The 14,690-nt window shown below is 56.3% G+C and overlaps 7 protein-coding genes across 7 annotated transcripts; all 7 read left to right on the forward strand.

The window, feature by feature from the left end:
• Positions 1 to 70: 70 nt before the first annotated feature.
• DQ04_01071060 (putative palmitoyltransferase ZDHHC12) lies at positions 71 to 892 on the forward strand (the record flags this gene model as incomplete). Its single annotated transcript, XM_009310169.1, has 1 exon — positions 71 to 892. The coding sequence occupies one exon, from the start codon at positions 71 to 73 to the stop codon at positions 890 to 892; it is 822 nt and encodes a 273-aa protein (XP_009308444.1).
• A 240-nt stretch (positions 893 to 1,132) lies between these two features.
• Positions 1,133 to 2,656, forward strand: DQ04_01071070 (flagellar associated protein; the record flags this gene model as incomplete). Its single annotated transcript, XM_009310170.1, has 1 exon — positions 1,133 to 2,656. One exon carries the CDS (start codon positions 1,133 to 1,135, stop codon positions 2,654 to 2,656), a length of 1,524 nt encoding a protein of 507 aa, XP_009308445.1.
• A 320-nt stretch (positions 2,657 to 2,976) lies between these two features.
• DQ04_01071080 (hypothetical protein) lies at positions 2,977 to 4,467 on the forward strand (the record flags this gene model as incomplete). Its single annotated transcript, XM_009310171.1, has 1 exon — positions 2,977 to 4,467. One exon carries the CDS (start codon positions 2,977 to 2,979, stop codon positions 4,465 to 4,467), a length of 1,491 nt encoding a protein of 496 aa, XP_009308446.1.
• A 250-nt stretch (positions 4,468 to 4,717) lies between these two features.
• DQ04_01071090 (hypothetical protein) lies at positions 4,718 to 6,271 on the forward strand (the record flags this gene model as incomplete). The annotated part of the gene is made up of 1 exon (XM_009310172.1): positions 4,718 to 6,271. The coding sequence occupies one exon, from the start codon at positions 4,718 to 4,720 to the stop codon at positions 6,269 to 6,271; it is 1,554 nt and encodes a 517-aa protein (XP_009308447.1).
• Positions 6,272 to 6,487: 216 nt separating this feature from the next.
• DQ04_01071100 (hypothetical protein) lies at positions 6,488 to 10,030 on the forward strand (the record flags this gene model as incomplete). Its single annotated transcript, XM_009310173.1, has 1 exon — positions 6,488 to 10,030. The coding sequence occupies one exon, from the start codon at positions 6,488 to 6,490 to the stop codon at positions 10,028 to 10,030; it is 3,543 nt and encodes a 1,180-aa protein (XP_009308448.1).
• Positions 10,031 to 10,125: 95 nt separating this feature from the next.
• On the forward strand, positions 10,126 to 12,795 carry DQ04_01071110 (hypothetical protein; the record flags this gene model as incomplete). Its single annotated transcript, XM_009310174.1, has 1 exon — positions 10,126 to 12,795. One exon carries the CDS (start codon positions 10,126 to 10,128, stop codon positions 12,793 to 12,795), a length of 2,670 nt encoding a protein of 889 aa, XP_009308449.1.
• A 360-nt stretch (positions 12,796 to 13,155) lies between these two features.
• On the forward strand, positions 13,156 to 14,688 carry DQ04_01071120 (adenylate cyclase-like protein; the record flags this gene model as incomplete). The annotated part of the gene is made up of 1 exon (XM_009310175.1): positions 13,156 to 14,688. A coding segment is annotated over one exon (1,533 nt), but the record flags the coding sequence as incomplete, so codon positions are not given.
• Between the last annotated feature and the right edge of the window lie 2 nt (positions 14,689 to 14,690).

Here is a 14,690-nt window from a genome sequence, read left to right on the forward strand (position 1 = left end):
TCTGTTGCGTCAATGTGCATGACGTTATAATGCACTGCGCCTTATTTTTCTGACTGCCAGTAGTGTAGTGATGGCATCGTGGCCGCCGTGGGGGCAGAGGGCTTCCATCTTTGCACAGGGGAATGGATGGAGGAGAAATGCGTCCTCCAGGGAGGCTGCGGCGTCCAAGTCCGCCTCTTTGGGTGCGGCGTCCTTTGTCGCTGGGGCGCAGATTTTCACACTGGGTGTACTTCTCTATTATGTGCCAATGGAACAACTCAATATGGGCCTTCTTCTGTTTTTGGCTCTGTGCTATAATGCTGCGATGGTGTGGAATTGGGCCCCTAACCCTGGATTTGTATCGGACACGGAGGAACCGAGGTCGGAAGAGGAAAAATCTATCCTTCGATGGTGTCGGGTGTGTCGCCTGTGGCAGCCGCTTCGGGCCAAGCATTGTGAAAAGTGTGAGAGATGCGTGCGAAAATATGATCATCATTGCTTCTGGATCGGGGGCTGCGTGGGTGAGGCGAACCACCTTCGTTTCTACCTGCTGCTCACTATTACGTTTATTTACTTGCTTTATCTGTTTCCAAACGTCATGAAATGTTTCAAGTTTCGCGGTCATGCGACAATGGACGCCGCAATGCTCCGGAACTTCATTCCATTCATACTGATTGTGGTGAATGGCTTTATGGCCTTCTTGATCTTCGCTCTGTGGGTTGTTCACTGCGTTTTACTAGTGGGCAACCTGACGACATGGGAGTTCTCCAGCCGCCACCGCATCACCTACCTCAGCTCTCGAAAGGGCAATCCTTTTAACCGAGGCCTGTGCTCAAATATATCGTTTCTGTTTCAGAGGCAGCCGATTAATTGGAGCCTCGTAATGAAGCGAAGCGACTCGGATCTTGTATAGTCTTCTCCTTCTGCGCCACTATACGCGCACACACGCACTTGCACAATTCTCCTCTTCCTCCTGTTGTCAAGCATATGGGCCCGTGCTGCTGTGGTCCACTGACGGCTAATGTGCCGGTGACTACACACTCACTCCTGATTCCTCTTTCCTTTCTTTTCTGTTCCAAAATTCTCTCTCTTTCGTATGCAGTGTTTCCGTCCGTTAGGCAAATAAGCAAGAAGGGGAAAGCAGGCCAAGATCATGCCGGCGGAGAGGAAAGGCAAGAGGCGTGCCAGGAAAACGCTCGATCCCATCGCCCTCGAGCGAGCCCGCGTCGAGGAGGCAGAGCAGCGTCGACGGCAAGAGGCGATGCTTATTGCCCGCCTACAAGAGCTAAAGTCGGAGGAAGAGGCCATGACGCTGCAGGCCACCAGCGCTGTTGAGGCACGCTGGTTGGTGTTTCTGCGTGAGTGCAAACGCAAGGAGCTTGTCACCGAGATCGAGATTGTGCGACGCGCCTTCGAGACGGCCATTGACCGAAAGAATGCCGTGATTGAGATGCTCTTCACTGACCTCGAAGAGGGGGAGGAGCAGCATCGCCTCGCTTTCCAGTCACACATGGAGGCAGTCGACGGGCTCACTCAGATGCAGAGTAAGCGCATGGCGGATCTCGAGACGGAGTTCGAGGCGGACCTCCTCGAGATGAAGGGCGACTACGAGAAGGAGATGATGGAGTTGACGCGCAAGCACGAGCACGAGGTGGCGGATCTCAAGCTCATCCTGGAGAACATGGCGACGGAGGCGGAACAACTGGAGAAGGAGCTGCAGGAAAACACATCAGAGGCACATGACACGGCGCTAGAGAAAATGGAAGAGGAACGGAAGCAGATGCAGAACGACCTCATACGAGCGAGTGAGTTTATTCGAGCCGAGCTGGATGCGCGATACAAGGAGTTCATGACGACAGCACAGGTCAACATGAAGGATTATATGGACAAGTCCAAAGAGGACGCGGAGACCACGGAGCGTATTGCCTCACAGTTGAAACGTATTGAGAAGCTGCAGGAAAACGTGACCTCGTGGCGGACAAATCTGGCGCGAAACGCAAAGGAGTGGGAGAAGAAGAACTCCGCCATCCAGCAGGAGCGCGACGCCACCATTCGGCACCTGAAGGCGCTCAAGAACAAGATGCAGAACTGGAGGAGCAAGGAGGCGTCTCGCCTTGCCAAATTCATCAAGAATGCCAAGGAATGTGAGGATCACCTCCGAAACGTGGAGAGTCGGGCTGAAAAAATCCTGCGTTTAGTGGAGCTAAGCAAACCGCTCGAGACGGAACGTGAGCAGGTGCTGTCATTCGAGTCGAACATTGCGACAAGCGAGATCGAGGAGGAGGTAAAGCGACTCATCACCAATGGCAACGTGGCGGAGTCGCGCGACGAGGCAGCGGCGCCCGACGGCGCGGCCTTCTCTGAGGAGTGGCGCCTGCTGGAGTGCTTCTGGACCAAGCACAACAAGGTGGTGCTCGACAGCGCCGCCATCTCACAGGAGAAGTATCACCTCGAGGAGGAGAACAAAAAGCTGCAGGTGCTACTCAAGCAATACCTCAATGAAATTAGTGTCAGTGATGCCGTGATGCGGGCGCCCAACACGCTTCTGCTGACGAGCAAAGCTCCTAATGTGGTGGAGGCTGCCAAGCAGTCCGCGCAGCCCAGGCGCGGCTACAACACAGTGATAGAGGGCACCAAGTTCGTCCGCGATGTAACGAAGCAGGTGGCATTTCGCTGAGGTTACGTGCGCATGTGCACACTTTGCACAAATGTAGAGTTGCTTTCGTCTCCCCTCTCCCTCTATCTCTCTCTCTCTCCAGAAAACAGAGGAGGAGGGGGAGGAGGGCGTGAAGACACACGCGAAGCCNAAAAAAAAAAAAGAAAACAGTCTCACAATGCACCCTTGGGGACAGAGAAGGACCTCTGCGAAGTGTGCATCTATCGCACCCAAGACGCCGTGCTATTCTCTTTCCTTTTCCTTCCTTCTCCTTTTCTTTTTTTGGTAATTCCTCTAGATTATTGGGCATAAGACGATACAATACAAAGCCATCGCAAATCATGCGACGCTTTGCCGTTGGCTGGAGCCCCGTGCACCGCTGTGTGATGTCGTTTCCCTGCCGTTTCTTTGGCGACGCTGTGGAGACCCCAGAGACAATCAAAGAGGTGCTCGCCGCCGATGAACAGGAGCAGCGCAAGAGGGAGCTGGCAGTGGACTCGAGATCTGTCGTGTTTGCGTCAGCCGCTAGCGCCGACCACCGTCCACGAATTGCTGCAGCTGAAGCCTTCGACGTGGCGGCAGCAGCGCTACCACGTCCGCCGAACTTCTGCTTTATGAGTGTATCGCTCGACTACGCGGCGATGATCGACGCCCCTGAAGTGGTTTGGTATAACCTGTGCAAAGTTAACGGCGTCACGCAGTCAACGGTGAAGCCGCAGCAGCTTCACATGTTGGGAGGAGCCGTGCGACACCAGCGGCCAGGCGGTGGCTACATCCAACTAATGCTCGGTTGCATCCCCGACCTTCAAAGCGACGTCTTTACGTTTGACGCCGTCCCCGAGGCGGATGATCTTAGCGATGCCAGCAGGCCACCGCCAGCCTTGTGCGTTACAATGCTGGACACCAAATTGACTCTGCAGTATGAGCGCGTGCTCTCAGGGCACCTCCAAATCCTCGGCGAACGGCTCGGTGAGATTCCGGTCATTGGTGGTGTTTACCCGCCAACTCAGAAGCCCAGTAGCCCAAGCCAACAAAACAGTAGCAATGGAGCCGATAGTGACGACTCCACATCGGATGATATAGGTGATTCCATGTTCTTTATTAATGATCGGGTCTACACTGGGAGCGCTGCTGGTGTGGTTCTCCGCAGTGCGATGATTAAGGGGCACCACGTGAATGTTGTGCCCTCCATCAGCATGGGGGCAGTGAATGCCACATCGGTGAGTTGCACGGACGGTGTGTTCAGTGTCATCACCCTGGACAACAGGAAGGCCACAGACGTGATCAAAGACATCTACTGCTTACCTGAGTTGCGAAGAAAGCAGTCAAAGGTGTTTCTGGGCATTCAGCACAACGATGTTTGTATTCCTGTCTCTTTTATCGGTCATCCTGAGAGTGGGCAGCTTCAGTTCACGGCCCCGAAGGGTGTTGAACTAAAGTCTGGGGATGCCATTCAGCTTGTGGTAGATGATGCGGAGCTTGATTCTGAGACTGCTGGGGGACTTCTTATCGGATTACAGCGAAAGCTCTCGATAACACATGTCACGAAGGACATCACTGTTGCTCGTGAGGCTCGAAGGAACATTGTCGCATCATCTGCTGCTGCGCTTCACTTCTCACATGGGGGTATGAACGCCATTGTGCGCCCTGAGGTCAACGTAACGCTCGGGAATTCCCAAGTCCTCTTTGCGCCCTCGGTGCTGCACCGCTGTGTGGGAAGATACTGCCCCACGTCCGGTGTCTTTTGCCCCGGCCAGGTCGTCACATTAGGCGGTTCTACAGGTGTGTACGCTCGCTCTAGCTCTTACTGCCTCCTTGAAGGGCGTGAGTGACAGTGTGGGGAAATGATGTCAAGAGACAGGCAGTAAGAGAGGAAGATGAAGACGGGGAGGGGGAGAGAGAGAGACTGAGGAAAGGAGAGAAAAAAAAAACGATGGTGTGAATGCCATCAATTCGAGTATGTGGTCCGTTAATTCTAAGTAGTTGCTGTATATTCAGTGGTGCTGCATTTTGTCCCGTATAGATCTTTCTTTCCGGTTTCCTCATAGCCTTCATCACCAGCAAAGGAGGGCGATAACCCACATGACATGTGTGACATTTGATTTTGATAGTCGAACAGTTGTCTACGGCGGTTGGTCTCCGGCGGAGCTACACCAGCTCGCTGCGGACACGGATGTACTCGCGCCTAGCCAGCCGGCGGTGACGGTCGCAGAGTCCATCGCAGCACGACTGCGACCGTCGATGCTGCTTGCCCCGTTCGAGGCACTTCGCTGCTTCTGGGACCCGGCGCCGCAGACAACTCCTTCCAGCGCGGAGGTAATGCTTTCGGGCTCCACTTGTTGCATGCAGGTGTCGTGGAATGGTCACACTTCACGGCGAAGCGTCACAGGAGACATAGTCTCTGAGCACGGTGCGTGGCTACGCTTTGTCTCTACGTTTCCTCACAAAAAGTACGCCTTCCAGCGGTCACCGAGGCAGTTGTCGATTCTTATTAATGCACTGCGTGCCAGCTTTCCGCACCTCTTGGTGCCAGCTAGCAGGGATGCTTCGATCCATCTGGCCCGAAGCATGTTGGACTTTGTGGAGACGCATGCAGAAGCCGTTTGCGCATACCTCCCTTTGCTCTACTTCCTGTATGAATCTGACGAAAAGAGTGTCGTTAACTTTTTCAACTTGGTAGAGGAACTTGCGCGGCGGAGGCAATTAAGCGAATGTGGCTTTCTTGACTCATTAAAGCCTCGAGAGTCGTCCTGGTTCAGTTGGGTGACCGCAAAGCCAAGAAAACAGGAAGTAGGCCTTACCGAGGACGTGTCTTTCATCGATGCTAATGCAGACCGACTGCCTCATGGCTTCAAGGAAAGGTTTCTATTTGCCCAGTCAAGAAGGGAGGCATTGGGGCGAGCGCGAAACGCCACCGTTGCTCTTCGCGACGCTTTGCTGGAAGATGTAGATGCCTTTGAGGCTACCGTAGAGTTTTGCGGACGATCACGTGGGAGACTATTACAATACGGATGTGAAAGTTGGGGTAATGACACCTCTGAGCAAGAGGAGCACGAGCAGCAGCAGCAACAACGGCAACTAACAAACGAGATCGCCGAAAAGCACGGGTTGAAGGAAGCCATAGCAGAGTTTATGGCCGTCGCAAGTGTGTTACAGGGTCAAATATTCGGACCTATTCTTAATACTCTTGTGGACTCTGTGAAGACAGCTGAGGTCACGGCGGAGACACAGCACGAGTACCTCAGATCCGTGGTAGACTGTGCCAAGATAGTTGTGCACAACGAGCCGCTTATAACTGGAGCAAGGAACCTTCATAAAACATCTCAGGCAGCCAACAATCGGGCGCTGCTGCGCCAAGCGAGTGAGTGCTATGGAAAGATGCGGCAAACTCTCCGAGCATTCAAACTGCATTTGGACCCTGAGCTCTCTATATCAGACAAGGCAATGCAAAAATTCCTGGTCGTGTGTTGTACACAATGCTATCATGCGTTTACAACCTTCTACGATGCCTTTGACGCACGGCATCACGTCAAACTTCTCCCAACTGGTGAGCGACGGAACTGCTCAATTCACCCTTTGCTGCGGCTTTTTGATTGTGTGGGGGAGCACGACACGGTGAGGTGTAGTGATACGTGAAGTTTTTGACTGGACACATTGTGACTGGATGCGTCCAGATCCGTGTTATTTTAGGTGTGTGCGAGGCGAGACCTCAGCTCTCCCCTGAGATTGTGTGTGAGTGTGTGTGACACCAATGTATGCATGTGTGCTATACGCCAACCTACGCTCCGTTTGAAAACCCCTTTGATGAGCCACTACCCTGTTTCCCCTTTGTTGGATTGTAGCGCTCCATGCATGGATGTAGGTAACTTTGTGGAGATGACCGACGTGCGCGACGGAGCGCAGGTGGAGAGCCTGGACGAACCCACACGGTTGCTTCTGTGGTCCATCCGACAGATGAGCGTAGCGGATGTCCAGAGGGCCCTCAACGAGGGGGCGAACATAGATGCTGTCAGCAAGGACGATGCGGATAGAAGCGCTCTGCACATGGCGGCTGCTCAAGATTCCGAAGAGTGCCTTATGGTGCTCTTGGGGTGTGCAACTAGGGCCCGCCTGTGTCTCGACGCCAACGGCCAGACGGCGCTACACACGTGTGCTCAGTCCGCTACCGCGCTCACCTCTCTTTTACTCCTCATCGCCGCGTATGGGATGAGTCCGGTGGCGGATCACCATGGAGACACGTTTCTGCACTGCTTGATGAGGAATAAACGAATTTCAGAAGAGCAGCTCCTTGAGTTTGTGAGGTGGCTGACGAACCAAGAGGTGTCTTTGCCCCTCCTCAACACGATCAACAAAAGAGGCGAGACGGTAGCCGATGTGGCGTTTAGAGCGGGAAGATACAGTGGCCGCTTTCTGCAGGTGCTGTTGAGCAGCGGTGCTCGGGAGGCGAAGGAGCTTTACGCCGCCGCGCGACGACAGACGATGCGTGCTGAAGATGACGAGCGTCGCAGGACGGGTGCAGCTGAGAAGAAGCACCGGCGAAGACTACTGCGCGCCTGCGCTAGGCATCATGAACTGCTGCTGCGTCACATGGCGAGGCGCTCCCGCGTGTTTGACAAGGAGGAAGAGAGGCGGCGTCGACTGTGGCTGTGTGAACACAAGGAAAGGGGAGTTATTGCTGCGCTGGCCATTAGGGAGTTGGTCCGAGCAAAGGAGATGGAATGGGAGCGTCTGGCGGCCGAGAGAGTGGCTGAGGAAAAGCAGCGGATTGCTGTTGCGCTGCTGCCGCCTCTGACGGCCATGAGGGAAGAGGGTATGGCTGTTGCTGTTGTTGGTAATGGTCCTTTTGGCGGAAGGCCGCCCGAGATGACCAGCGGCTGTAAGGGTGGTGTGCCGACCGACGTGAGGCGCATTGCTGCGGCAACTACGATCTGGGAGGCATACTGCGCGTACAGGCGGCGAAAGTTGGGTGCGTTGCGGATCAATGAGTGGTCACGGGAGGCGTTGGACACCGTACCCAACGCCGTGACGTGCATTCAGGCGCACGCACGGGGCTTCATCGCACGGCGGCGGTACAGGATGATCCACAGGAGCGCGTTGCTGATCCAGCGAGCATGGAGAGCATTTGTGCGCCGCCGACTCCAACAGGCGACTGACGTGATCCGCAACGGAATTGAGTGCTGCTACTTCTCTCAGCGTGTCAAGCTGCTAGTGTCTGAGGGAACGCAGTTTTTGGTAGGGGAGCAGATTCATGGTGTGATGCACGCCGTGACGCAGTTGCTATGGCGAGAGAACTTTTGTGCCGCATTTTGTGAGATTGTGTTCCGTAGAAAGCGTGAGCGGGCGCCTGCCCTTCGGCGGGAGAGCCGGTATAAACGCCTGCGGCGGCTGCAGCTGCGGCTACTGAAATGGCTCCTCCTTGTGCAAGTCCTGCTGGGCGTGTTCATGCTGCTTTTTATTGGGCTTCTACCCCATCCGTCGAATGCCCGTATCAGTGAGGCAGTGGATGTGACTGTCTGCGTGGTGCTGCTCATGCTGCTGGTGGTCATGCCTTTGCGACTCTGGCGATTGGTCGATGGTGCCATCGCGGTCACGGCGCTTGCGTGTGCCTGTGCACGGCAGCGCAGCGGTGTATGCATTACAACGCTTCTGGCACTGAAGTTCCCCTTCGTCGTGCACGAGTTTTTCCCCTCACATTCGGGTACCCGCACCTACTGCCGCGCAATCGAGCAGGCTGTGTTCCATTTCGTATTGCTGGCGCCGCTGGGCCTCGCTGGTGTTGGGGCTGCTGTACGCAGCCTTGCGCTGAACAACGCCCTTCTGAGTAGTACGGGAAACTGGGGTTCCGTCTTCCTTGCCGTGTGGAGTACACTATCCCCGCAGTACCGCATTGATCGGCTACTAAATCCTGGTGAGCCGTACCCTGACGCGGGCGCTTCTTTTGCGCCGCAGCTGCCCGCTTGTCTGCGCATGTCGGAGCACGTCCATCTGGAGGGGGACAAAGTGCTGCTACGGCAGCAGACGCCCGTTGCTGAGGTTGCTATTGCGAACTTAGCTCTTGTGTTCTGGACGTGGGCGGCGGTGATTCTTGGGGTGCACGACGCGATTCGCAAGCACTACGACATCAGTGATGAAACAAAGCTTCGGAAGAACCGGAATCGGTTCCGCGACACGCGCAAAATGGAGCTTCTGAATGAGGCGCACCGTGCCAAAAACATGATGGCTCTGGAAAAACAGCTAGATGGCCTGCTGTGGGAGTCGGATGTGCGCGCGGCCAAGGAGGCCATCGATGCGTCGCATTACGACCACAAGGCCGACAACACGGTTCACCGATTTGTGCGGAGGGTGCAGGACAGCGTTGTTGCGGGTGAGATGGACCTGGGTAACCTAAGCAAGACATCTGTGTCGATGTTTGCGGCGCCCATCACTGCTGAGTGGGGCAAGTGGGACTGCCGCAACGAGCACCCCGAGTCGCGTCTCATGTACGACATTGGCATCATAGAGGCCGCGCTGGGGGCGCGGGAGCGGCTGACGTTTGCAGAGAGACTCCTGCGGCGGCAGTGGACGGGTCCCGTGAGCAGGCGGGAGATGACGCTGTTGGTCATTGTTGTGCTCGTCATGGCTGCGGCAAAGCCGAACAATTACGGGATGGAAGTTGGGTTCAGCGCCATCTTCACGCTGGAGCTGATGTTCTCATTCTATTACCTACGGATAGAGTTTTATTTCAAGCATTACATCCGTCTCCTCATCCGCCTCTTCTGTGTGGTCGTTGGCTTCGTTCCCTTTATGATACCGTTTGCCGTCCTGCGGTTCCTCCGCTTCTGTGAGGGTTGGTCAAGCGTATTCCAAGTGCCGGGGATGACGCGATACGGGTTTGCTTACCTCTTGTTATCGTTCTTCACCATGTGGATGATCTGCTTTGTTGCCATGTGGCAGTTTCACGTTGAGTATGGACGGGATGAAATCTGCAGTAGCGGTGTGGACTGCCTTTCCACGAGTGTGCGAGAGATGGTGCTACCTGCGTGGACCCCCACGCATATCGACGCCGCCTCCGAGGCCCCTGTCGCGTGCCTTATCATTGTTGTGTTTCAGTTGGTGTTTATACCCATCGCTGTCACCATTGTGCTACATCCGCTCCTGCATCTCTCGAGTTTCATTGGACGCTTCATCCGTCTTGTGGTGCAGAGCCTGCACCACGACGTTGTGGAGTACATCAAGAGCTATGTGGAGGGCCCATTGTGGTTCTCACACTGGCGGCTTCACTGCGACATCTCCGCGAGGACCATNCGAAGCTGCGCATGTGGGTCTACGACACCAGGCGCAGGCTGCAAACGGGCTCCAAGGACGAAGCGCCCCCGCTGTGGGCGTCATACTTCGGCCCGCGTATCAGCCATCTAACGCCCGTTGCACACGAAGGTGAAGACCGGGACGCGGAGCACTTTGAAAAGAGCATCATCTCCAAGGCGCGGTTCGCGTCGTTCGAGGAGAACGAGATGTATCACAACCCGTCGGTGGCGAAGCACGAGACGCTGCTTCATGTGAGTCGTGCGCTGCGCCAACCGCTGTTGCACTACGCGCACGCTGCACTGACCTTTACCTCCATCGCCCTTCTGTGGGTCGTGGATTCTTCCTCGGAGCTGCAAGACACCGCGGCAGTTGCTACGATCGTCGTCCACGCGACGAGCATGGCTGCGTCGCTGGTGCTCATCCCGAGAGACGCCTCCGCTGGCCTGACGCTGTTGAGTGTGGGCACCCTTGCTGTGGCATTAGGGCTGCAGTACGGCTCCCACGCACAGCTGCGGCGTTTCTTCTGCCTTCGCTTCGTGTCACTCTTACGCCTGGGGCAGCTGTGTGTGCTGTTCTTCCCCCGGCTGCTCCGCTTCACACGCATGAAACGCACCTTCTTTATGTCCAGCATCAGTGTGCTGTTTCCTGTAATCGTCACGGGGTGTGTAGCGTACGTTGTGGAGCTGCTTCGGGCTCAGGTGTATTTGGTGCACTACTATGACCCCGTTGCCAACAATGAGACGACAGCGTGGCCGCTTCCGAAGCGCCTGGCTTCGAATCTGCGGCGCAACGAGCAGTACCCGAACGAAGAGGATGCGCGGCAGCTGTTTGCGTACTACTTTAAGGAGGACGCGTACATCTACCTCTCTCTGCTGGACTACTGGGTACTACCTGCTTGCTGCGTGGCGACGGCGCTGACCCACTTGCGATGGACAAACGCCAATCTGCTGAACTCCCAATGTCTCATGATGGACGCCATCCGCCTGCTGGAGGACCCCATGGCGCTGGCGAGGTTTGGGACTCGCGGCTTTTTCTTTCGTCGAGTGGGTCACGGGGTGCTGGTGGTTGGTCTGCTTTTCGGGGTTCTCTTTAGCCCCTCCACGCACGCCAGCGCGGATGATTATCGGTTTTTCTTCTCGATGGAGACGTTTTTCACGCTTGTGGGCCTTATTGATGGTTTTGTGCGCCTCGTGCTCGCTGTTCACCGTTGCGGTTGCTCGTGGGTGGCGTGCGCCTGCATGCCAAAGGGTCTGCTGGACAAGGAGCTGTTGGTGGGCAACACGGTGCTGCTACTCGCTGAGCTCCTGCAGCTGCTGTACTGGTCTTGCGCGCTGCCGATTGCGCTGACGCTGCTTGTAGAACGCGACATGTGCCTGATCAGCCCGGACGATTACGCAGTGTTTTTTGTCACGCTACGCTTCCTGCTGCTGCTTCGGATGCTTCCCCGCCAGTACGTGCTTTCGCTGGTGCTGAGGGGCGAAGTTTTCATCTTTGCTGGGGCCTGTGTTGTGGTGTATTTTGTTGGGGCTGCGAGCGCCCTAGCTGACGTCCACGTCGCCTTCTGGGGCGGCGGCATAACAGCCAACCTGTGGAAACTCGCGTTGCGAGACCTCTGCCGGCAGACGTTCACAGCAGCAAGTCCTGTCACCCTGAACAATATGTGGACGCCCCCGAACTACACCCAGATCGTGCACGAGATGGTGGAGTCCAACGAGTCTATCCGCGTGGTGGCGACCGACTACGCGTCCTCTCCGCTGCTACTAGGGCTCGCCGTCATTGGGAAGGTGCTTATCGCCTCGTTGTTTGGTCTGACGATCGGTGTGTTCTTTGTGCCCCTCCAGTCCCTTATATTCAGCACGATGCCAAAGAGGGCCTTGTTCCTCTACGATGCGCTGCGTGGTGGCACCAACGCCATCATAAATGCGGGTGCACGCCTGCACGACGACATGCGGCCAGAGAACCGCAAACGAATTCAGGAGCGGAAGTTCTCACGCATGTATAAGACTCGCGGGATCCCGTTGTGGCTGCTGCCACACCTGCTCGAAGAGCTGGGCATGTGTAAGCCGGGCCAGCAGCGCCGGCTGATGTTCACGCTGGAGCAGCTGTTTGTGTTCCTCCCGATAGCGGAGAAGCGGGCGCGCTGTGTGGCGGAGTACGTGGACGAGTGGGACCTGTACAGCTCCGGTGGTCCTGGGCGCCTCTCGTTTAGCGCGCTGCCAGTGTACCCTGCGCAGGTAAAGAGCTACAACCACGCGAGAGACGACGCTTCCTCCTCGCGCTATGTCCCGCCGCTGCGCCTGGTGCAGGCTGTGGCGCTGTTCGAGTCCGACTTTCCACCGCACTCCTCCGTCGGGTCGAAGATCTGGTTGGAGTTTTTCAAGGTCGCGCAGCGCGTTCGAGGGGCAACGCTCATGCAGTCGCTGTGGAGGATGTACGTGGCCGTGAAGGACTTTGAGAACGACGCGGGCCGAAACAGGATGGACATTTTGATGGCGTGGACGCTGCGCCGCGCGTTCAGGCGCAACCGGACACTCTCGCGTGTGAGCTTCCTCCGCTACGAGACGTTCAAGGACGCCGTGCGGTTCCAGCAGAACATCTTCAACCCCGGCACGGGCCATTACGACGTGCTCGACCGGCTGAGAGGGCACTTCGCGGCGCTGCAGCCCACGAGGCACCTGCATCTGCGCAACTGCCTCACCCCCGCACCGCTTCGCCCGAGGGGCACGCCCCCGGCCACGCGTGGGAACCCCCTGCGAGGCCAAGAGCCGCTGGAGGTGTGGTGCGGTGTCTCGTACGTGCCAGAGTCTTCCACTGACAGGGACAACACCGACTCGGCGGGGGACGTGCTGGGCATCCAGGATGCCATCTTTCGGTGAGGGCCGTCGAAAAAAAAATAGAAGAGCGCCGCCATGGTGCAGCCCGGCGCTGACCATTACGCTGGACCATTTCGCAGTAAAAAGACCTTTCTTGTTATTCGCTGTGGAGGCCGCTTCCTCCTGGATAGAAAGCCCCTCCGTCACATTTGTGATGTTTTTTTTTTGCTTTTGCAGCGTTGCGCGCTTGTGACTAACATCCACAGCCACCAAAACGGTTTTCTGCCACTACGGGATGAGTTGGGCTCACCCCCAGCACTCCATACTCTGTGCATTTGTCTGCTCGCCTACCAAGCTTTCTCCCTTTCTCCCTCTCGTCCATGTGCGCCTGGGTGTGCTCTAGCGTCATAGTTTCTCTTTGAGATGGGATGTGGTGTGTCGAGCGCGGCATCGACGATAACCGTGGGCGCCCACGGGCCCCCGACGACCGTGCCTTTGCCAGTGTGGAATGTAGGTGAGGAAGGCGCGGGGATGAGCAGGTGTATGGGTGATGGCATGGGTGACGACTCCGTGGGCAACGAGCAAGCCATCAGTGTCTCACGGGACGACTTCCGCAAGACAATCACCCGTGCCGTGCGGCACCTCCATGCGCGGCAGCAGGAAAGGGCAGACCCTCTCGATGCGGGAGAGGTGGAGGACCTGGTGATTCTTTCGCGCGAACTGGAAAACCTTCAGGCAAAGATGAGGTCTACATCTTCCACCGTGCTGGGGACGTGGCGGTTGCTGGAGCAGCAGAATGTCGTTGACTCCTTGGCGCAGCGCATGTACAACAGCATGCTGGCGAGCATCCCGAGAATGCAGTCATTTTTCGATGGTGTGGAGTCGACGGAACAGCCGAAGCTGCTGGGGCGAATGCTTGCAACGGCTGTTCATGTCTACGGGAAACCCGATGTTATGCTGCAAATGTTTCATTCTGTGGGGGCACGACATCGTGTGTATGGTGTCACCAGCGAGCATTTTGAGCATATGCGGGAAGCGTTCTTTCATGAATTCCCACAGTTCATTGGTCAAGATGTCTTCGAAGCATGCCAGGAGGAGTGGCGTAAGTTCTGGTCAACGATACTGGAGGCCGTCGAACGTGGCAGCAAGGGTTCTAGGGGTGAAGAATATGCCAAGATTTATCAGCAGGAAACTGTGAAAAAGCTGCAGAGTGATTTTGGCCTTATCCGCAAGCGCCAGGAGGGTCTCGAGGGGCCGCGACAGTTTGTAGGCACCATGTATGGAAAGGCAATCGAAATGGATAGTCGTCTCGCATCCTTTGAACCTCTTAAAGACCTTCGTTCGAGCAGGCGGGTTTTCCAGTCGCTAGTAGACATTCTTGAAGGGCTAAACGATATGAACAAGGTGGAGCAGTACATGTTGGAGCTTGGCGGGCGGCACGTTGCGTACAATGTTACGGCGGAGCATATGAAGTCGTTCAGCAAACCATTTCTTTACGCGTGCCACCATTTTCTTGAGAATGAGTGGAACATGGCGATGGAGGCCCGCTTCGTGTGGGTGTGGGAGCTCATNNNGAACATGCGGGCGCCAAAGAGCTCAGAGCCATTCTGCTTGGTCTTCACTGACATCGAGGGGAGCACGCGGTTGTGGGGCAAGAATGCGGACGTGATGGCGGCGGCGGTCAAGAACCACCACCGCATCGTGCGATCTATTATCGCCTTCTATGGCGCCTATGAAGTGAAGACGGTGGGGGACTCCTTTATGATTGCCTGCCAGGACATATTCGTGGGCATCCAGATCGCGCTGTCGATCCAACTGGAGCTGATGCGCGTCGTGCCCATTACGCCCGGCTTCGAGATGCTAGAGACGACGGAGGGTGGTGGTGATCCCTCTTGCTGGCGAAGCGAGGCCCTTCGCGTGCGCGCGGCTGTTCAGCACTGCGTGGACGCCACCGCCAC

Source organism: Trypanosoma grayi (assembly GCF_000691245.1).
Source record: "Trypanosoma grayi strain ANR4 Tgr_107_V1, whole genome shotgun sequence".
Classification (NCBI taxonomy): Eukaryota; Euglenozoa; class Kinetoplastea; order Trypanosomatida; family Trypanosomatidae; genus Trypanosoma; species Trypanosoma grayi.